At 63.9% G+C, this 21,350-nt stretch overlaps 5 protein-coding genes across 5 annotated transcripts; all 5 read right to left on the bottom strand.

The window, feature by feature from the left end:
- Positions 1-927: 927 nt before the first annotated feature.
- Positions 928-3,456, bottom strand: LSCM1_07739 (uncharacterized protein; the record flags this gene model as incomplete). Its single annotated transcript, XM_067325098.1, has 1 exon — positions 928-3,456. The coding sequence occupies one exon, from the start codon at positions 3,454-3,456 to the stop codon at positions 928-930; it is 2,529 nt and encodes an 842-aa protein (XP_067181303.1).
- Positions 3,457-4,777: 1,321 nt separating this feature from the next.
- Positions 4,778-7,774, bottom strand: LSCM1_07738 (uncharacterized protein; the record flags this gene model as incomplete). Its single annotated transcript, XM_067325097.1, has 1 exon — positions 4,778-7,774. The coding sequence occupies one exon, from the start codon at positions 7,772-7,774 to the stop codon at positions 4,778-4,780; it is 2,997 nt and encodes a 998-aa protein (XP_067181302.1).
- A 677-nt stretch (positions 7,775-8,451) lies between these two features.
- Positions 8,452-11,190, bottom strand: LSCM1_07737 (uncharacterized protein; the record flags this gene model as incomplete). Its single annotated transcript, XM_067325096.1, has 1 exon — positions 8,452-11,190. The coding sequence occupies one exon, from the start codon at positions 11,188-11,190 to the stop codon at positions 8,452-8,454; it is 2,739 nt and encodes a 912-aa protein (XP_067181301.1).
- Positions 11,191-11,918: 728 nt separating this feature from the next.
- LSCM1_07736 (uncharacterized protein) lies at positions 11,919-14,912 on the bottom strand (the record flags this gene model as incomplete). Its single annotated transcript, XM_067325095.1, has 1 exon — positions 11,919-14,912. The coding sequence occupies one exon, from the start codon at positions 14,910-14,912 to the stop codon at positions 11,919-11,921; it is 2,994 nt and encodes a 997-aa protein (XP_067181300.1).
- A 3,311-nt stretch (positions 14,913-18,223) lies between these two features.
- LSCM1_07735 (uncharacterized protein) lies at positions 18,224-20,710 on the bottom strand (the record flags this gene model as incomplete). Its single annotated transcript, XM_067325094.1, has 1 exon — positions 18,224-20,710. One exon carries the CDS (start codon positions 20,708-20,710, stop codon positions 18,224-18,226), a length of 2,487 nt encoding a protein of 828 aa, XP_067181299.1.
- Between the last annotated feature and the right edge of the window lie 640 nt (positions 20,711-21,350).

Raw genomic sequence — 21,350 nt, 5'->3', positions numbered from 1 at the left:
CTAACCGCCTTTGCTTGCGCGAACGTTGCGATGTGCGCAAGCGCTTCTAGTGAGAGTGTAGTGTGCTCTATCCCTCTGTACATGTGTATGATGGTCTCCTCGGCACTCACGGCAGCATCGCCCCCCCCCAACCCACCCACCCTGGACAGACGCGCAGCTCGAATTCGCGCAGCGCGCTCTTGCCCACTCAGCCGCGGAGGCGTGCACCCGCGTGGCGTGGGGCTCGAGGTGATTCGCGCCGATTCCGAGTGGTATTGCTTCCTCAGCTGAATCGATTCGTCCTCTGCTGTCTTCGAGGTGGTGCGGCAATGAGGGGAGAGAGTCAATATGCTGAGGTGGAGGTTGGGCGCGCGAGAGCGCGCCTGTGTGGTGCGCGCGCACGTATGCTGCCCTGTCAGTGGTGTGCGAGTCGGTGCGCTACGCACACGAAAAACAAACGACGCGCGCTGCCTGCGCCAATGTCATGCGCGTAGGCGCGCCACAAAAGAGAGAGAGGGGGAAGGGAAGACGAGGATGCAGAAGCGTACTGAGCGCTTTATCTGCGCGCGCGGGACTCCGTCCCGTGTGTGCGTCTGCGTCGGTGGTGTCCCCAGGACAAACGAACAGAGCGCGGGACCGGGGGCATGAGAGAGAGTGAGAGGGGCGATGCTTCGAAATAACCGGGGAAACAAAAAAAGCGCCAGCGGGCGCACCTCCCCGCGTGCATAATTTCTAGGGAAAGATCTAAGCGCAACTTGACGGAAGTGTGTGTGTGTGTGTGCGTGTGACGGGGGAGGGAGGGCGATGCACTACGAGAGCGACGGCAACGTACCGTCAACTTCCCGTCCCTTCATGTCTCATGCCTGCATCTCTCTTTTCCTCTTGTGCCCCCCTCCCCTCGGTATCTGCGGCGTCAGCGCCTATACGCCTCGTTTGGCGGGTGTGACATCATTGCCATAGTGCCCTCCCCCTCCCCAACACCGCCGCCGCCGCATCATCCGTGGAAGAGGAAGACATACTGAGCGAGCTGATCCAACTTGCGTCAACACCACCCTGACTATTGCCGGCATTGACATCCGCATCGACGCCGCTGCTGGCGGTGGTCTGCACCGGCCGCGCGGTCTGTGGCATCGGCTGCGTCTGGAGCTCAGAGGGCTTCCAGGAGAGCGCCTCGACAGATGTGCGCGGCACGCAAGTGCCATCGCCGCCTGCGGTGGCACTGGCGACGCCGTTGGATAGCAAGGTGACCGGGCGGCGCGCTGGCGGAGCAGGGAGAGCGGCGACCAACACCTCGCTGAGCACTGCACGATGTGGCAGCGGACCAACGCCGATTGTCGGGTGGCTGCTGCCGTCCATCATTGCACTTCGGTATGCCCTTGATGGGACCGGTGCGGCGGCAGAGAGTGGACTGAAGCGATCGCGATCGCGTCTGGCGCCGACAGTGGAAGCCGCGGTGCTCAACGGTTCCGCGTGCTCTGGTCCCCTCCTCATGCCGACCACGGCGGAGGCCGAGCCTACCCTGCTGCTCTCATTGCCCATCTCAGCGTCACTAAGGTACAGGCGCCGCAGGCGGTTAATGTGCTCTGAGACGACGCGCTCCATCTCGTCTGTCGCTGCCACCGGTGATGCTGAGGCGGCGCCTTTGCTCGCGAGGCGCATGGCGGACGCTGCAGCTGACGTGTCGTGGGAGAGGGTAAAGGGGCGAGCGTCCGGCCGCTGTAAGGGTGATGCCAGAGACGCCGCTGCTGCCGCGCTAGAGGCTCGCGTATTCGGCGATACATGCGGCATCAACAGCAGGGAGCGAGGCGCCGCTGTCTCGTCGTCACGTCGACTGTCGTGTCGAATGCCTGTCGCAGGCGCGGTGCTCCGTGGAGGGAGGGCTGCGGTATCGGCTGCTGCTGCTGCTGCTGCCAGCGACCCCGCCGCTCGCGGAGGAGACTCGATCTGGCGCGTCTGCTGCGTCATCGTCGTCGCCGCCGCCGAGTCGCTTGACAGCGGCACACACACAAGTCTCAAGCAGCCATATGCTGCTTTCGCAGCCGTGATTGCGTCTCGCTCACCACCGACGCTGCCATCGCTGCGAGGCTGCACCTCCCTTTCATCTGCTGGGCTGCTATCAGTGCCTTCATCGACCGCGAAGAGAAGCAGGTGGAGGGGCAGGCAATTCTGTAGCGACATGGCGTCGTATACAAGACACTGCTGCGTGGCGGGGAGGCCAGTGCACCGCTCCACCTCGCCCTTGATGTCGCTGACCGTCGCCGTCGCGGCATTCGCCAGTCGGATGTGAACCACAAGATCGAACGCGGCGGAGAGTTCCTCGGCGGTGTAACATTGCGGCGCCGCTTGGCGCGCGTCGCCGTCGCCGTTGCGGCGAGGCTCGCCGACACCGCAGCCGCCCAGCCCAAAGCGCAGCATATCCTCGTAGCGCTCCAAAACCTCTGGCTCAGGCAGCGATGGCGCAGCGGCGGCTACGACCGCCACCGCAATTCTGGCCACCGCCATGGACGTCGCTGCGGTCGCGTCCGTGCTAGCGTCAAAGGCGCGCGACGACGACAGCGGCAGCGAGGGCGATACACACGATGGGGCCAGGTCTCGTCGATGGTGCACTCCGAACAGCACCGTGGCGTCGCCCCCCAGGTAGCTCGAGGGGGATGGCACCACATAGGAGCGCGCGATGGGCGAGGTGCCCATGAGCGGCGGCGAGGTAAAAAGGGATGTTGCACGCCGCGCGGCTGACAGTGTCGCCTCAGACACTGCGTCTTGGCCAGGCACCCCAAGGCGACCGTCGATGCCGGTCGCGGGTGGACGCTGAGAATGGACATCGCGGTGGTGGCGGTGGCGCTTTCCAAGTGCGGGCTGAGGAGGAACGCCGGAGGCGGTCGCGGGATCGATGGGGCGGCGATTATCGTTGGCTGTGGCGTGGGCCGGCGACAGCTGCGGCACAGCGAGCACCATGCCCGCCACTGTAGGACCACGGCACGAGCACAGGGAGGAGGCGCGGCGGCTGGCGGGACTCCTCGACCGCGGCGGCGGCGCCCGAGCAGAACGCTCCAGCTCATGCGAGAGCGCAACCGCGCCACGCCACTCCTCCGTCGGCGATGCACAGTCCTGCCGCTGCGCCTCCTGCTCGGCGATACTGCTGTGCGGGCTATCGCCAGGGCATTCATCGCGGTGGTTTGGCAGCGGGGGCTGTGACAGGCCCGACGGCTGCGAGGATGCGAAGGGGTCCGGCGGCGCTGCCGACTCGTCCGTTTTTCGAGACTGTGAGCCATTGCTGATGGCATCGGGGGGCTGTGCCACAGTTTGTGCAGCACTGCTTTGGCGGCGCCGACCGTCTTGCCCGGGCTGCTGTCGCTCTCGTGAGGCACGTCGCCTTGCCGCCACCGCCGAAGGGGATGGGGTCAGCCCTCGAGCGCGTAGGTACCGCGGCGGCCCCTGCAACTCCGCGGGAGGGTCTCGGGCCGCGTCGGGCGCCATGGGGCTGATGCTGTGGTAGCCGCGCGTACGAGGGCTGCCGTGGCGCAGGATCGGCCGCACCTTTTGTATGAGCGCCGAGTCGAGTCCCCTCGAGGGGGGAAAAGCTTGAGCGGCGGGAGAAGGGGAGGCGGTGCGCGGCGACGACGACGCCGGCATTGCTGGCAGGGCAGCTGGCGTGTCTAGCTTCGCCACAGAGAGTGATGCCACCGCGGCGGAGAACTCGGTCGCCGGGAACAAGCTCTTCAGACGCTCCGAGCCCCTTCCACCCCCGCGACGGCGTGGCGCCCAGCACAAGCTGCCGACAACGGCGGGCGATGCCGATCGCACGGACGGTTTCGCCGCAGTCACCGCCGACACCCTGCGCACAAAAATGGAGTCTGCTGTTCTTGTCACTGGAGATCGCTACCTTCGCAGAGACGATGTGGCAGGCGGTGGAGGCCAAGAATGACGCGGCAGCAGACGGCACTGTGAGCCATGAGCGCCCCCATGCGCGCGCTGCTGTGTGCACACACCCGAGACCGTTTCAGTTCGTTGGACGCGTGTCGTCCGCCGCTTCTCTCGGGATGAGGACTTCAGAAGGGAGCAGGGGAGGAGAGTGCAGCAGTCGACTCACGTGCGGCTGCACCGCGCACGATGCTCCAGTCGGGGGAGAGGGGACGGACTCGACACACACACACACACACACACACGGAGGGGGAAGGGGCGTATGCGCATGGACGGATAGTTGAGGTGAGAGAGGAAGGAAAGGGAGTGGAAGTGATTGCAGGGGAGGGAGACGGTGTGAGGATGCACGCAGGTGCCTGTGCATCCTCTCCGCGCGAGCAGGAGGCTCCGCCGCCCCCGCTGCACCCGGTGCATCCTTTCGCTGCCATGTGCTGCCACACGGGCTTCCTGAAGAATTGGCGCCACTGCTGCAGCGCGGGGAAACAGAGGCGCCCCCCAACTTGCCCGCACGCCCTCATCACTGCCCGAGCCCAACATGTGGAAATGAGTCGCATATACAGAGGCCGACACGGTGCACTGCTGCCGCAGCAGAGGGAAAGGGGAGTGGGTGAGCGGGAGGAGAGGCATGGGTGCGCGCAACAGAGGCCCCGCTGCTCAATTCTTCTGTGCAGGCGTTCAAACGCCACGCACTTACCCCTTTCCCCTTTCCCCTTCCCTCCGACCACCGCCTTATGCAAGCTTATCTCACAGCTATGCTGATCAATGAAAGGGACCTCGCCAAGACGTCCGTACACCACCCACACAAACACACGCCAACCGCCTCCATCAGGCCCTTTCCCAACTGCGGCGAGCTGCTCTCTCTCTCTCTTTGGACAGGCTAAAACAAGAAGCTGTAACGTTCCTTTAAAATCGCGCACACACGCGCGCTCAGCAGCGGCGGCTGATGATAAACCGTTCGCTGCTGTTGCGATGCCGCGTCGAGCCCGAGCAGCGATGCGTGCTGCGGATCGACGTGGTAGGTGAGATTCGCATCCGGCATGTTCGCCATATCGGCCTGGCAGTCCGGCCACACTGTCCCTGGCGGTGCAAAGGCTCCGACTGCCGCTTCCGCACCCACGGACGATGATGGTGGCGGCTGCAGCGGCTGCTCTGCGTTCATCCAAACAAGGAGGAATGCCTTGAGCCAGTGAAGGAGCAGAACTGCCGGGGCTGAGGACGTCGATGGCGCAGCTGTGTCCGCGCCGGCTCCGGCAGCTGTGTTGACACTGCCTCTCGCGGATGAGGGGGAGAGAGAGGGAGTAGACGACGACGCAGCCACAGCCGCGTCACACCCCGCATCGAGCCTCAGTGACAGAGCAGGGCCTGTGCCGACGTGCAGCGACTTAGACGACGGCGCCATCATCGGCTCGTGATCTGCGAGCTTCGACATGTCCCTTTTCTTCGACTGCTCTGAGTGCTGCTGCTGCTGCTGAGGAGGCAGTACTTTGAAGTGACGGACTCGAGCCGCTGCTGTGGGCCCTGCCGCGGGCGCCTGTGAGCGCTGCCTTTCCTTGTCCATGGACACCGCCAGCGCAACTGCCATGCACGCCTCGATCAGCGTCGGAAGAATAGTCTCAAGCGCATCGCCGCACCGCTCATACGGCGAGCGACGCTGCGAGTGGCGCTGACGACGCCGCGGCCGCGGCGTCGACCCCAGCGCCGACGGGGGCGACACGGCTGCTGCTGCTCCTAATGATGATGCTGCCACTCCACCCGCAGCCGCCGGCAACGGCGGTGTTGATGCTCCGGCGCGGGGAGGCGGGTGCTGGCGCCGAAAGGCGTCGTAGAGGGCCTCCAGGGTGTCCGAGCTTCCTTCGAAGGCTAACAGTTCCTCAACCGCGTCGCTTCGACCAGCCGACGTCACTCCACTTGTTGTTCCGACAGCAGTGGGCAGCCCCTGCTGCGACTGAAGTGTCTGCTGTCTGCTCGAGGCGTTCCTATTCACACTCGTCGCCGGCGTTGCGGACGTCTCCGGCGTGTTGGACGCGTTCATCGCGATGTCGTGCAGCACGAAGAGGTACCACAACGCCTCGACGCAGTACACGTTGCTGTCAAGGGGGTTGACGGAGGCGGACGGCTGCTGACGCGAACGCGCCGTCGCCGCATAAGCAACTTTCACGACCGCGTCCAGCAGGACGCTCAGCAGGTGGTGCATCGCGTCGGCGTGCCGAATGGCGAACATCATGCGAGACGCGACTTCGTCCCGTTGAAGCCACCGCTGACAAAGAGCTGCGATGCCATTGTCACTCTCGGCGGCAGGGCCAGCGGCGATGGCGTATGGGTTCAACAACGCCGTCCACGTCTCCAGCAGGTGCGGCTGCAGAATCGCGAAGACGTGCCGATGCGCCGTGCACTGGCGCGAGATCCACTGCGCAGACGGCGGTGGCAGCCGAAGGTGGGCGGCATCCGCTGCTGCTTCAGAGGAAGGGGCCTCTGGGCTCGTGCCGGTGAGAAATTGCCCTGCAGGTGGACAGTTGGCTCTGGTCGTCGCCCCGTCGCCGTCAACGGGCTCTGCGGGGGTGGCACCGATGCCCTTTGGTTCACTTCGGTCGTCATCTGATTCGCTGCTGCTACTCCCACTGCTGCTGCTGCTGCTCTCACTACTGCTGCTCCCGCTGCTGCTGCTACTGCCGCTGCCGCTGTGACGGTGGCTTACGCGGTCCCCTTCGTTTCCCACCTCGGTGCGGCTCCTCCGAATTTTCGCTTCGCTTTCCTCGTCTAGGCTGCAGTGATGGCGCCGTCGGCGCCGTTGAGACGCCGTGCGCACAATCACGTCCGCCTTGTCTTCGTCATCGACACCGCCTGCCATTACCCCCGCGTTGCCCCCGCTGCCCGTTGCGAGGGCAGGGTCCAGTAATTCTGGCTGGTGCAATCCCACTAGGCACTCCGGACCGACCTTGAGCGCTGGCGGCGGCACCCACACATAGGCACGCCGCGCCTCCTCAATCTGGAAGGGCTGTGTGCGCCATGTAAGAAGCGTGTCGCCCTGCAAGAGGGAGTACAGCCGCCAGCGGTAGTACAGCATGCACGGGTGATTGAACTTCTCGCCGAGGAAGGCGAAGGCTGGGTTGCCGCGTCCCACCTCTCGCTTCACGATCTCTTCTTCCGTGGTCGGTCCGCCTTGCACGACGGCTGTGGCTAAGAGGTCCAGAAGTGTCGTCTGCTCCAGCGGAAGGTTGGCGGGGACGCGCAGCCGCGGTGCATGCAGCGGCACCTCCAATGCCTCTGTCACAGCTGCCACCCTCGCCGACGCGCCGGTGGCTGACTCCGCAACCGTGGTCGGCGGTGAACAGCCAGGGGCTGATGGCGATTCAGATTCCCCCTCAGCGGCCGTGCTGGGGACGAAGATGCTCCGGCTGCCAGCGGAGAAGGTTGGCCGCGCTGGCACGGCGCCCAGGCAGGGGGGCGGCAGCAGATGCGGCCGCTGCGGTGGGTGCAGCCCAGTGTTCGGGTAAGGGGCATCAGAAGCCGGGAACACTGAGCCGCCACTCCAACCCGCCGCGGTACCGGTCGCCTCATCCCGAAGCACAGACCCCAGCACGCCTTGCTGCTGCGGCGCGTAGGCTGGCTTGTACATCACAAACGACGAAGCACCTTTGTTGCCGACGACGCTGCCGCTGCCGGTGAGCATGTCAGCCACCTTGTTCGCAGGTTGGTGTGCGTGTTCGTACAGCAACACGGTGCTACTCTCGAAGCCGACGTCGCCGTGGCTGTCATCAGCGCCGGCGAACTCTTCGCCGTCGCGAGCGTCGACAGGGAGCACCTGTGTTGCCGAGGTACTGCTCTGCTGCCGCGACTGATGCGGCGGCATGGGTGGAAGAGGTGGCCGCTTCATGATACGTTCGCGTGTTCTCCTCGCGGGACAGGCCTCGCCAAGCGTTCGACAAGTGCCCTCCTGCTGAGCCGGCAATACGGACTGCTGCGCGCAACCAGACGAGCGCAGAGGAGTGGGATGGGGTGAAGAGTGGGGGAGGGGGAGAGAGAGCGATGGCGACACAGCGCGTGAAGGGGTTGCAGAGGAGTGAGGACAATGATGACCCGTAACTCTTTCGACATGCAGCAGATACACAGTAGCAGCGAAGGTAGAAGCAGATAAGAGGAAGCAAGGCAGTGAAGTCACAGGGGAAAGGTGGTGATGGTGAGGGTGCGTGGGTGGGGTGGGGTGGGGAGTAGAGGACGGAGGAGACAGACATGCACGCACGCGCACTAGACGGCTCAGATAACGTTTAGAGCACGCACGCACACACACACACACACACGCAGACGCAGACCCTCCCACCCTTCCGTCTTGAGCCCATCCTGAACGGTCACCTTTAATGGGCTCAAACAAGATACGCACGCACATCGACACAGCAACGACACCCACGCCGACCACAGGCGCAGGCAGAGAGTGGGTGAGTGAACGGCGCGCACAAGAGCACACATGCCGCACAGGAGAACGGAGAAAAATATGCATCAAAGTCCAAGAGAGAGGAGGAGGCGGCAGTGGAAGAAAATGCGCACATCCGCGCGTCAAATGGGCAGCGCCATCACCGCCTCCTTGCGGAATTCGACGCGTGTCAGCAGCACTTCCCTCTTCTCCTCCGCTGTGAGCGCCGTGTTGGCTGCCTCTTCCAGCGCGTCTGCCGGCTTGTCGGAGAGCAGTAGCGTCGACATCAAGTTCAGCACCGCAAAGGCACCGCGGATCGGGGTCAGGTCATTCTGCGCCCGCTCCACAAAAAAGCTGCGCAGCGCACGCACGTCCTTGTCCACCTGCAGCGCGCCAAAGAGGCTGAAGCGCTTGCGGAGCAGTACTCCGCTCGTCCCCTTCGCCACCCGCCGCGCTATCGCCGTCAGCATCACATCGAAAAGTTTCGCGTCTGCCAGGTGCTGATAGAGGTACTCAAGCCCAGCACTGAGATCGAGCAAGCACGCCTGCACCCACACGTCGTTGAGCTCATAGTGGTAGTACACCTCCTCCTTCATGTCGTACGAGACAGCCGCGAAGCGTTCCATGTGGGGCGGCAGCACGCTGTCGCAGCACTCGTCCGCAAAGGCGTCGATCCAGGCGGGGATTTGCTTCTCCTGCAGCGCCCTGCCAACCACACGCATGTTTCCGGCAAGCTCGCCAAAGCGCGCCACATCGCGCGGTGTCGCGGAGAAGGTCGCTTCGCTTAGCTGCTGCAGCTCGTCGGCCATGCGCTGCAGGTATGTCGCGGTCCGCTGCGCTGCGCCGGTCCAGTGAAGCTCGTCGGGTGTCAGGAAGCCACCGTGTGGCGCTGCGCCGGCACGTCGCCGATCTGCGGCAGTCGACGTGTTGGACGCCGGACCGCCGGCACCACCGTGGGTGCCTGCGCACATGATCACTGTGTGCGACTCTATCTCCGGTAGGAGCCGCAACTGCACCACGTCCATTGAGGACATCACAGTGGCGAAGCAGATCTGCGCAGATTTGGTGTTCATGGCGCGGTGAATGGCTATGCGTAGCACGAAGAAGACGTCATCTGGCAGCGTGACTTGGCCGTTGTGAGTGAAGTACCAGAACGACGCGAGCTCCGCCGATGCTGCCGCCGTGACGCCTCCTCCAGCCGCGCTGGTAGATCCGCCACCGCCACCGACAGAGGCGATGAGCTCGTCGGCGCTGCTAGCCGCAACCGAGTACAGGTTCTGCAGACCCGACATGAAGCTCGCCGCCGATGCCGCAGAAAACGTGGCAAGTGGCGCCCTGCTGCGTGCAGCTGCCGCGTCAGCACGGGAGGTATCACCACCACCACCACCAGCGCGCGCGGACGCCGCAGCCGCCTCCTTGGCGGCGTCCCGAATCGCACGAAGCTGCAGATGGACTGCCTGGTCGTACGCAATCGTGAAGTATGTGTTCTGCAGCGGCACATAGAAGGCGAGGATGTCCTGCATCGAGGTGAGGAGGGCGTTGTCGCTGGTGCGCCAGAGGTTGTCTGCACTGCTGCCTAGGGTGCCCCCGTCACCAGCGGCCACCGTCACTGTCGACTCGGCCCTGCCGCTCTCCGCCGCGGCCGCCTTCATCCGCCTCTCGTACGCCGTTTGCTTGCGCTCCACGAAGGAGAGATAAATGTGGCCGCACGACACCATGTGGCTGATCTCCTCTAAAATTTGATCTGCGCGGCGGGCGCTGGCGACGACGGCCGTGGCGTTGACGCCCGCCGCATCGTTCACGGCCGTGGACGAGGCGGAAGAGGCCCCATGGGCAGTGGCCCCAGTGCCGCTGGCCCCGCCGCCGGCTGACAAGTGCTTCTCCAGCTGAGCCAGTGCGTCCTTACGGCGCTCGATAAAATCGCTCAGGACAGGTACGCATTGGGCAGTGGCGCGGCTGTGCAGCTTCGCCAGCAGCTCCAGCGGCCCCTGCGCGCCAAAGGCCTCATGTGTGAACTCCTCATCACTCTCGAAGGCAGCGGCGACGGTGTCGAGACACTGCGAGACGAGGGCGAGGTGCGTCATGGCCACCGTCGAGGGGTCTTCCATCCTCTTCATTTCGCTGTCGATAAGCTTTGCGAGAGCGGCGATGGTGTGGCCGGCAATCCAGTCGCTGTACAGCCGCGACGCCTCCGCGCCCTCGCCCAGCTCTGCGAGCAGCCGCGTTCCCTTCATGATAGTCAGCTTGTCGTTCACCTGGACGGCGTCATCAATCATCGCGAGAAGGCGCGCCTGCACGGTTGCTCGAGCCTTGCGCATGACGTCGCTCACGGGCGCCGCGTAGGGTGCGGCAGTCGCTCCTGATGAAGACACCCGAAACGGCGCACCGTCGCCTGTACCCGTCCCCGGCACCCTCGTGTCCTCAACCGCAGCAGCGGACGGAGAGGCTGCGCTCAACACCCGCTGCGCTTCCTCGTACGAGTGCAGCAGCTGCAGCGTCGTTTCGATGTCTCCCGCATCCAGTGCAGACGGCACTTGCGCCACGTCGCTCTCCATCGACTTCATCGCGTCCACGATGGCACTCGTCTCCTGCACGCGCTGCAGCAGCGTGTCGAGCCGCCGCACCCGCTTCGAGCTGCGTTCTGCCAGCGACGCGTTCGCCGCGACGGTGCGCGCCAGCGCCGCGCTGCGGTGCACGTACTGAGGCATGAGCCGGTACTGCACATTGCTGATCTCACGCAAGCACATGTGAAGCTCGCTCTCGGCGTGAATAGATTGGCGAATCTCGTTGAGGACGGCGTCGCGGCTGCGCACCCCGTCACGCACGCGCTGCAGTGCCTGATCGAAGCGCTCCTCCACGTTGTCAATGTGCCGCAGTGGCATCTCATACGTTAGCGAGGCAGCGACGTAGTGAGCCAACTGGCTCCCTGGAGGATGGTGCGTGTGTGTGTGCGGGGGAAAGGGGGTGCGGCGAGTGCGAGCGAGAGAGGGAGGGAGGCGCACACGCGCAGATTCACACGAGTGAGATGATGGGGCCTCACGTGCGACCGAGCGCAGGCACACGTACGCACACACGAGGAAAAACGCTAAGGGGGACGGCCTGCTGGCGGAGTACCAATTTGAGGCTTTTTTTTCGCGCGAGTGAAGACGTGTGCGCATCGATGCAGGAGACGGGCGGGAAGGGGGGAAGAAAAGGGAGAGCAGTTTACCATCGACGTACGTGAGAGGCCGGCAGATAGTCCCTGAGAAGTGGGAGGGAGGCAGAGGCAGAGTGGCAGAGGCCGGAACGCGCAAGGGGTGAGAGGAGATGCACGCACACCCGCTCACACGCCAACGCGTTTTTCTGCGTCGTCTTAGTGTGTCTAATTACGTTGTCCTTCAACAAATTGCTGCATACGTCTCTCTCTCTGTGCCAGTGTGCGCTCGTACCACACGCAAAAAAAAGGGCTCAGATCAGCCCTACTTCGCGCCACTGTCGCCCTCCTCTCTTCGCTCGCCAAGACACAGTGTCTCGCACAGCAGTTCGTCGAAGGGGGAGAGATGGGGAAGTCCGCCGAAGATAAAAGGGAGTCCCATCAAGCGGCTGCGCTCTCTCCCTCCGCCCCCGCCCGTCACAAAGTAATGCGACCGTACTGCGAGGTGGCAGCGAGTTGCGTCATGATGCACCCCAACGCCGGTGGAATGCTGATTTTGGCGTACGTGCCGCGCCGCAACTCCGCCGCTCCGTCGCGACAGCCCTCACTTTCGGCGCACTCCACGAGGAAGGACCAGAGAGGCCGCAGCGCGGCGGCATCACTGGCGAAGGCGGGCACCGACCGCTTGCAACGCTTCCTCGGCAGCTTTCCCGTGCCGTTGCCGCTGATGTTCCCGCTGCCTTTGGCAGAGATGGTGGAGACGCCCTCATCGTTGTCCATCTCGCCGCTGTCATCGTCGCTGCCCCCTTCCGCATGGTCGCTGTCATCGTCACCGCGGCGGCGACGACGGCCGCGGTCATCGTGCGCCCCAAGGGAGGATGACGATACCGCCCCTGCCATCCAGACATTGCGCGTGTCGCCGTCGAAAAGCTCCCCGAGAGCGGCGAGGTCGTCATCGTCGTCGCCGTCTACGCGGAGTGCTGCACTGGGTGGCCTCTCGTAGCCTCTCGACTGTCTCGGCGCCGCGCCCTCCGCCTCCTCCTTCGCCACCTCCTCCGCTCGCTGCACCATCGCGGCTGGCAGCGTAACGAAGGTGACGGCGACGCCGGTCGACCCGGCACGACCGGTACGCCCGATGCGGTGAATGTACAGCGCTACGGCGTCGCTCGGCGAGGCAGAGGCGGCCCACGGCACGTCGTAGTTGATTACAAGGGTTACTCCCGCCACATCAAGACCACGGGCCAGAAGGTCTGTCGTGAGGAGAACGCTCCGCTGACGCCTCTGAAACTGCGCCACGAGCGCGCGCCGCTCTGTCTGCGACAGCTCCGAGTGCACAACGGCAACGGAGGTGAGGTTCGCTAACGTTGGAGTCAAGCGCCGCATCGCCGCGCCCGATGCCGTAGACCGTCCCACTCCTTGGCCACTGGCAGTGCCTTCGCGGAAGTACAAGCCGTCTGGCGGGGCGCCGACGATGTCCTCTATGGAGCAGCATTCCTGCTGTGCGTCCACGTGCTCCGCCTCGGCGCGCAGCTCCTCCCACAGAGCGTCGCACGTCGCCCTTTCGTTGGCGAAGATGATTATGGGGCCGGTGCCGTAGACGAGCCACGTCACCAGCCGCGCAAACTTCTGCGGGTGTATGAGAGGGTGCAGGCGACGCTGAGGAGATGGCTGCTGTTTCGGCTCGCCGCTTTCCGTCCGGTGTTGCTGACGAGACGGCTGATGCCTCTCTCTCTCTACCGCTGCCGCGGCAGCGCTCGCGGTCGGGATGCCGGCGTCGGCGACTAGCTCGAAGGACTGACGGATCGAGGCACACCGGTATGGTGTACGCACAAGGTAGTAGCCGGTCTTGGCAAGATACCGCTTCGCCACGACCGCGCACGCCGCGCTCAGCGTCGCCGTAAACATGACCGTCTGCCGAGGCTGCGGGCACCGCTCCAGCACGGCCACGAGCCGTTCTTCCTGCTGCTCATCGATCATCCTGTCCGCCTCATCGATCACGACGAACTGCGTGTTGCCGAGCGAGAGCAGGCGGTCGTCGAGCAGCACTTGCAGCTGGCCCACCGTGCCGACGACGCAGTGCGCGCCGCGAGCGAGGGCGGTGTACTGCGCCTCCCGACTCTCGCCACCAACCACCTTGACGACACGCAGCTCGCTGAGGTGGTTCCGCAACGCCAACGCCGCAGCCACGCAGGACGCGCGATCGTGGCCACTGGCGCATCCCACATCCAACTCGTGGGCCTCCCAGCCTCGGATAGTGTCCTCCGAGACGTGTCCTGCGCCGCTGCCGCTAATCGAGGCCGCCGGCGCCTGACCGCACAGCTGCAGAAGCGACGCTGTCACCTGCTCAGCCAGTTCGCGAGTCGGAACGATGACGAGGCTCAGCGGCCCCAGTGAGATGCGGTCGGGGTGGCCCAGCAGCTTCGGTGCTCGGCAGAGCACGTGGTAGAGCAGTGGTACGAGGTACGCTGCCGTCTTGCCGCTACCGGTCTCGGCTACTGCAAGGATGTCCATGCCAAGCGCCGCCGCTGTAGACGCGCCCACCACACCTCTGCGAGGCGCATCACCGGTGGCCGACAGCGCCGGCCGCGGGAGAATCGCGAGCGGCACGCACTGAGCCTGCACCGCCGTCGGAAGCGCGTACGCGTGGGTGACGCACCGGCCTAGTGACAGCGGCAGCTGGGCTTCCTCCCAGCAGCGGATCGCCGGCAGGGTCTCAGCTGAAGGAAGCGTCGTCGCGAAGCTTCCAGGCTGCCCGGCGCTGGGGCCGCTCATCTCGGCGGGCAACTGCGCCGGCGCCACCAGCTCGAGGGTGATGCCCAGCTGTTGCCGGAATACCTTCCAACTCGTGGACGTCATGGCGGAGAGCGGGCGCTGCGTCCAGTGCGACGCCCACGGCATGTGCTCATTTGTGCCGTCAGTGGTGACGCTAGAAGCGGCCGTAGTGGCCGCGTTGTTTGGCGAGGCGGGTGCGATCGACGCTGCTGTGGACGCAGACGCGGCCGCCTTCTGCTGCTTCTTCAGCAGGCGCTGGAGAAGCAGGTCCTTCGGTCCCACACCGCGACGCGCTAACGCTGCTGTTGCTGCTGTCGCCGCCGCCGAAGCCTGCACGGATGCTGCAGCGGCAGCCGGCGACGGCGCAGGCGCTGACGTGGTGCTGGGCTGGCCCGCCGCACCTGTTACCGCCTTCATGCTTTGCCCTTCGCCCACCCTGTGCTGCAGCAGCCAGCGCAACACGGGTGACGGCGCGGCGGACGGCTGCTGGCGAATCTTTGCTGGAAGGGTCTGTAGGGTGCATTGTGCGCGCCGCGCAAAGGCCAAGTCGAGGAAGCGCCGCGTTTCCTCCTCTAGGCTGAGCGACGCATTGGCGCTCTTGTCCGCCGCCGCCGCCGCCGCAGCAGCAGCACCACCACTAGTACCGCTAACGTCGATGTCATCGCCAACGTAGACGCGCCATGGCGGATGCGGCTGCATGCTTCAAGTTGCTCACGTACTTCTCTCTGGCCACCGCGTCTGCTAGCTTGGGTTTGGGTGAATGTTGGCGCCTATGATTGTCCGAAGTCTTCAGGACTCGGCTCGCATACCACTTTCGCGTGCGTACGCGCGAGCGGGCGGGCTCGCCATCGACCGTGGCACACCACGCGCGTACGAAAAAAAAAGGGATGTAGTGAAGAGCAGCAGAGGCAACTCTGAGGAAGACATGAGGCTGCGGTGTCGCATGGTAGTGACGAGGTGGGGGGGGACGGCATTAAAGGAGACCACACACGCACACACAGACTTGTGTGGACATGAGGGCTACTCAGCTGCTCCCTTCACGCCGCTGTCGCTGTACAGTCATGAGCATGAGGCGGGGAGAGAGAACGAGATGCCGAAAGAGGGGCACATAACACCGCTCAGGCCCCACCACAGTTCATTCCTCCCGCTCCCCATCCCTTTTTTCTTCCCTTTCATGAAGGCATGAGGGAGGGGAGGCGAGAGGGAGAGGCAGAGAGGCACCCACGAGAGAGAGAGCGAGAGAGATGACCGAAAAATAAACTGACGAGCCAATACACACACACACACAGACGCGCGCAGAAATACAAAAACAAAAAGAGAAACGGGCGACAACCCATGCCTGGCCGAGCGGAGGGGAGCGCACCTGCGCGCCCTATCGTACGACATACAATCAGAGGACGACATCAGGGAAAGGGGGCGTAGTGGGAGTGGTAGTGGTGGTGGTGGAGGGGGGGCTGAGCCCACCAGCGCAGGCGCCCTACCACAATTCGCGCACGCAGACACGCACACACACACACACACATGCAAAGGCACCGCATCGGTTGTGTCTCTCCCTCCCCCCTCTCTCTCAAGGTGCCCCATGGCACCACGAGCACGCTTGCAAACGTGTGCTCACGGCAGCGCACCTCTTCAACTTTCGCGGCACGGGGGCTGCCCTAAGGGCTCTCTAGCACGAGCTGGCCTGTCCTACAGTGGGTCCGCTTCGGATCCGGAGTCCTCTTGGACCCGGTACCCTGCCTCCGTACCTTCCACCTCCCTGCGCCGCTGCAGTTGCGAAGACGGTGTGCTGAGTCTCGCGCATGGCGGGGGAGTCTCGGGGACTCGGCGGCGCTATTGCCAAGAGCTCTGACCTCTGCGCCGCACCCGGCTCGGTACAGGAGAGACGACACACGTTGCACCGACTCCCTTTCAGAGAAATCGATGTGCAGCCCTCTTCGATGATTCATTCGCGATTGGGGACGCTTGACGCACCCACACCCACACACCCACACCCACTACCCTGGATGCCTTGCTTGGATGGGATGCACCATGCCAGTAGCAGACTGACAGCGCGTGCGCACGCCTGCTTGCGTTGCTGGCATCGCTGGAGTCATCTCTCTTGGCGGCGTCGCTGTCTCTCTCTCTCTCGTTCTAGCGGTGTGTGTGTGTGCCTGCACGTGTGGTGGGGAGTGGGCAGATGACGGCTTTCACCCGCTGTTGCCGGCGATGCCGCGGGTGACGTGTCGACCAGCTGTCCCAGCCTGCACAGTGAGCACGCGGGCAAAGGTGGGGCGGATGGGGTTACACCCACAGTACCAGCGAAGTAGCAAGTACCACCTTATGCGGCCACGGAAACTCGCCCGCCATGGCAGGGGCCCAACGCACAGAGAAAAGGCCCGTGCTCAACCACATGAGGATTGGGATCTCTGCGGTCGTCTAGCGCGCTCCGACATCTGTGCCCCTTTCCCTCTATTTCATCTGAAGAGGACTGCAACAGAAGGGTCGTCTTCGTCTCGGGCTGCCACCTCACTTAGAGCAGCTTTAACGGAAGAGGAGGGAGCGGGAGGGACGAGCGGTGGGGCGCTAGGGGGGCCCGTCAGGGGGGTGGGGTGGGGGGTCAGCCATCGGTGACGTCATCGAGAACCCATCAAAATGGAAGCGAACAGATAAAGAAAAAAAACGGCTGAAAGGGGAAAAACAGCAACCACAACAGAAACGTTTGAATGGGCACTGCAGAGGAGAGGGAGAGAGAGAAAGAGAGGGGAGGCGATGATGAGAGGGTGGGTGCGGTGCGGTGGAGGGTGCGGCGGAGAAGGGGGCGCCATGTCAACCTCGACGCCCTCTCCTCACACGCGTCCTCCTCTTCTCTCTCCACCTCTCTCGCGCTCGCTTCGCGCTCGCTCTCGCTCTCTCTCTCCCCCTCCGTCTCTCTGCGCGTACGTCTACGCCCATCTATGACGACTCTATAGCAGCACCCGTTCGCATCACCGCCCTCTTCTGATGCGTCGCGATGGTGCGTCGGAGTGCCGTTGCCGTCGTCTCTCTCCTCGCCTCTCCCCGCCTTCGTTACAACAGTGTTTCCCACCCCGCATCGGCTGCTCTGCACAGCAGTCGCGTGCCACTGCGCGGGAGCCGTACATGTGGTGACGGTGGTGCGCGTGCATGTAAGGAGAGAGGAGGGGAGGACGAGGAGGAGGGGGGAGGTCGTCCGCTTTCTGTCTGCAGATTTGCCGGCTCTAATTTTTTTGGTGAAGATAGTGAAGGGAGGGAGGCGGAGAAGGCGCCGAGAGGGGATGAGGAAGAAGGGGTGCGAAGGGAGGGAGGGGGGGCAACAAAGATGTACGCGCTGCCCTGTGAGCAGCCGGCTCCCCCCCCCACCAAGTGCGCGCCCCATCCCATTCGCACCTTCGCCAAGCAAGAGCGGCCCCCGTCTCTCCGGCTCCTCTCCTCTCCTTCCCTCGCACGGGCCTACACGCAGTCCGGTCAGTGCAGCAGCAGCATCCGCCTCCTTGGGGAGCAAGCAAAGGCCACCGCAACGCGGCAGAGGAGAATAGCCAAGCAGAAAGGTAACGCAAACATAGTAGGAGGTAATCGCAACAGTGAGCCGAAGTGCGCATGACAGGTGATGCGCGCACGTGTGTCTGCTTGGTGTAGTGGGAGAGAGATGGTAGGGGAGAGGAGAGGGCGAAGGAGAGGAGGAGGCCATCGCTGATGATGAAGGCGCGCACAGACTGTTACAAGAGCATGAACATCCATGTGCACGTCTGTGTGCATGTTCATGCTCTTGTAACAGTCTGTGCGCGCCTTCATCATCAGCGATGGCCTCCTCCTCTCCTTCGCCCTCTCCTCTCCCCTACCATCTCTCTCCCACTACACCAAGCAGACACACGTGCGCGCATCGAGAGAACTGAAGAGCAAAAGAGATCGAGCGCCGAGGGAGAACGAAAAAAAAAGGGTGAGCGATCGAAGGCTGTGTGTGACGGCTCTTCCGGCGTGCACAGACGCGATTGTGCACAGCCGAAGGAGTACGGCTACAGTTGCAGAAGGGCGTCCAACTCAGGTGATGCCGCCGCTGGACCGGCGTTGTGCGTCGTGCCACCCGTGCCGCGACCCCCTGCAACATCCGCCGCGCTCACATCGTCGCCGGGGGCCTTGTTGTGACTGTGGCTGCGGTGACGGTGACCCCCGCTCGGGCTCTCCCCCATAGCAGGTAGGACCGACACAGCCACGGGAGATGCCCGCATGGATGCCACTTCCTTGCTGCGGCTGCGGCTGTGGCTATGATGGTGGCGACGCCGCGGCGCCCCATCAACGGTGGGTACGGCGCCGCCGTTTACAGCCGCCTCAGTGCTCGGCGGCTGCGGCAGGCCATTGTCGAAGGCGCCCTTGCTCTTGCTGTGACTGCGGCTGCGGCTGCGGCTGCGGCGGCGGTGACGGTGACGGTGACGGGTGGAGTTATCCCTGCCGGCCGTACCGTTGCCGACTGGCGTCTGCTCCATCGGTGCTGCCGTCAGCGGGTCGGCGTGCCGGCGATCGTGCGAGCTGCGGTGGCGACGGCGCTTGTGAGACTTGGACTCGACGTCCTCAACGGGGTACTGCACCGGTGACTGTGGCACCGAGTTGACTGGCGGGGTCGCCACCAAATTGGGGTCTAGCTGCCGCTGTCGAGGGGTCATCTGCCCCGGCAGCATCATGCCGCCCATACCGCCGGGGCTCATCAATGCCATCTGCTGCTGCTGCGGCGGCGGCGACTGCATCCACATGGGCACCATAGACAGTACCATTTGCTGCCACTGGAAGCGCTGCTGCATGAGCTGCGTCATCGCCGGGTCCTTGTCGACTGTGGGGTCCTCGCAGCCTTCGAAGAAGGGCTTATCGGATCCGGTCAGTATAATCCACCCCAGCCGCGAGAATCCAAGCCGCTTCACATCCTGGAAGTCCATGAAGAACATGTCGGCACGGATGTAGGCCGGCACCTTCGAGAGGGGCAGGGCTGGGCGGTACATCTGGATGCCCCGCTTGCAGGTGGAGCGAATGACGAGCCACGGCACCACCAGGGCAACGAACAGCAACAGCTCCAACAAAAAGTTGAAGAGCGGCCACGCGAGGAAGACGGTCACAACGACGAGGGTGGCGCTCATCTTGCGCGTGTACACCTGCCAGAAACTGCGCAGCGGGCCCTCGGTGCTGCGGATGTAGAAGTCAGAGAAGGACCAAAAAGAGATCGCAATGACCACCGCCCACGCAAACGCGGTGAGCCCTGAGACGAACCACGCGATGCGCACAAATTCGTAGAAGGGCGTCTCGTAAAACTCAATGCCACGCGCGGAGCTGCTGTAGTCGGTGAAAAGCAGCTGGTGCGGCGGAGAGGGGGCGCTGGGGCTCTGCGACTGGAGCGTCGCCGCCTGCTGCTGATACTCTTGGATGAAGGCTTGCTGCTGCTGCGGCGTCATCTTCACGAATTCCTCTTGCTGCTGTAGTGTGATGGACGGCGGCGTAGACGACAGCCCGCGCTGGGCTTCCGCCGCGGCGGCCGATGCGTGCCGGCGCACGTTGATCAGCACCGCATAAACCACCGTTAACAGGCTGTACACCATCGCCAGAATCCACAGCGTGTCGCGCGCGTTAGTCCAGCCGCTGAGCTGCACGGCAAACGTGTTGGCGAACAAATTTTCCTCCATGCATATCACACCAAAGCTGCCGAGCAGCCGGCGCTTCGTGCATGGCGGCTCTGGAGCGCGGGCACCGTCTTGTGAAATAGTTGATGACAACCCCGTCTTGGCGGCCCCCACGGACCCCTTTGACGTGCCAACGAGGGCGCCCTCAACTGCCTCCGAGAAGATGCCGAGCGTCTCAGGGTGCCTCAGAGCGTTTTTGGTGCGGAGTGCCGAGGCTGTTATCGGTTGCCTGACGGGGATGTACTTATCCATGGCGTGGTCCAGATCTCTGGTGTTATTTACACCAAAGACGTCGAAGATGTCGTCCTGGCCCCTCGTCACCATCACCAACACGAAGCCGATGATGGCGAGCAGGCAGAGGACGCAGGCGAGGAAGAAGCTCCAGTCGAAGTATTCGTAGACCCGCTCCCACCATCTCGGCCCCTCGCCCGGCTCCCGTGGCGTGCAGCAAAACGGGTCGACCGGCTCCCCGGGCTGCGGGCAGATGGTGGACGGCTGTGTGCCGCAGCACGAGGCGCAGCACGGGGTCTGCGACGTATACATGCTCTGCATAAGCATGAGCTGCTGCTGCGGTGTCATGCCTGGTGGCTGCTGCTGCTGCTGCGCCCAAAGGTTCGCCGAACTGCTGCTCAGCATGCCTGAGTTGCCCAGCGTGGCAGACCCACCACCGGCCGGCGCTACTGCCATGGGCTGGCCGCCGCCCATGTGTGCCACTGGTGTCCCCGTGCCTGAGACGGGGCTCCACTGCTGCGGCGGGGAACCGCTACTCTGGAAGGTCTGCTGCTGCTGCTGTGGGTACCACTGCCCACTCGGAGAACGGCTGGATACGGAGTGCTCCATCGTTGCTTCCTCTCTCTTGTGCGAGCGTGTGTTTGTCTATGAAGGGCTCTACACGGTCGCTCCAGTGATGTGCACGCGTGGGAGAGAGGGAGGGAGGGAGGCGCGGAGAGCGGCAGAGGAAAAGGCACCAAAGTGCGGAGGTCCGTGTGGCGTCTTGTGCGCAATAGTCTGCGAAGGAACGTTTTTTTATCCTCTTCTCACTCTCTCTGTGTGCGTATGAGTGTATCTGTCTATCTGTGGGCCGAGTAGGGGGAGGGGAGGGCGTCGGTGCAGCAGAGACGCGCACGTGAGGGGGCGCACGCGTGAACGTTTTTGTTGTATTACTTTCCTCACTGACACGCTCACTCCCGCGCTCGATTAGCAGAAGTGAACGAGCGAAGTCACCCACTTACCCACACACACACACACACGCACGCCTAAAAAATATTCGCGCGCAGAGGGGGAAGGGAAGGGGAAGGGGAAGAACAGCAGAGTGCGGGGGAGGGAGAGGGAGGGGGTGGTGGTGGTGGATAGCGCTCGCTTTCGTTCCTCTTTCTCTGTGTGTGTGTGTGGCAGCGGCAGCGGCCGTGGACCAGAAGCGGAGTGGGCAAAGGTGTGTATAGCAAGGATGACTGCTGAGGGTGAGGACATGCTGTACGTT

The sequence above is a fragment of the Leishmania martiniquensis genome, chromosome 5 (genome assembly GCF_017916325.1).
Source record: "Leishmania martiniquensis isolate LSCM1 chromosome 5, whole genome shotgun sequence".
Lineage (NCBI taxonomy): Eukaryota > Euglenozoa > Kinetoplastea > Trypanosomatida > Trypanosomatidae > Leishmania > Leishmania martiniquensis.
This window is presented reverse-complemented; position numbering and strand designations above follow the sequence as displayed.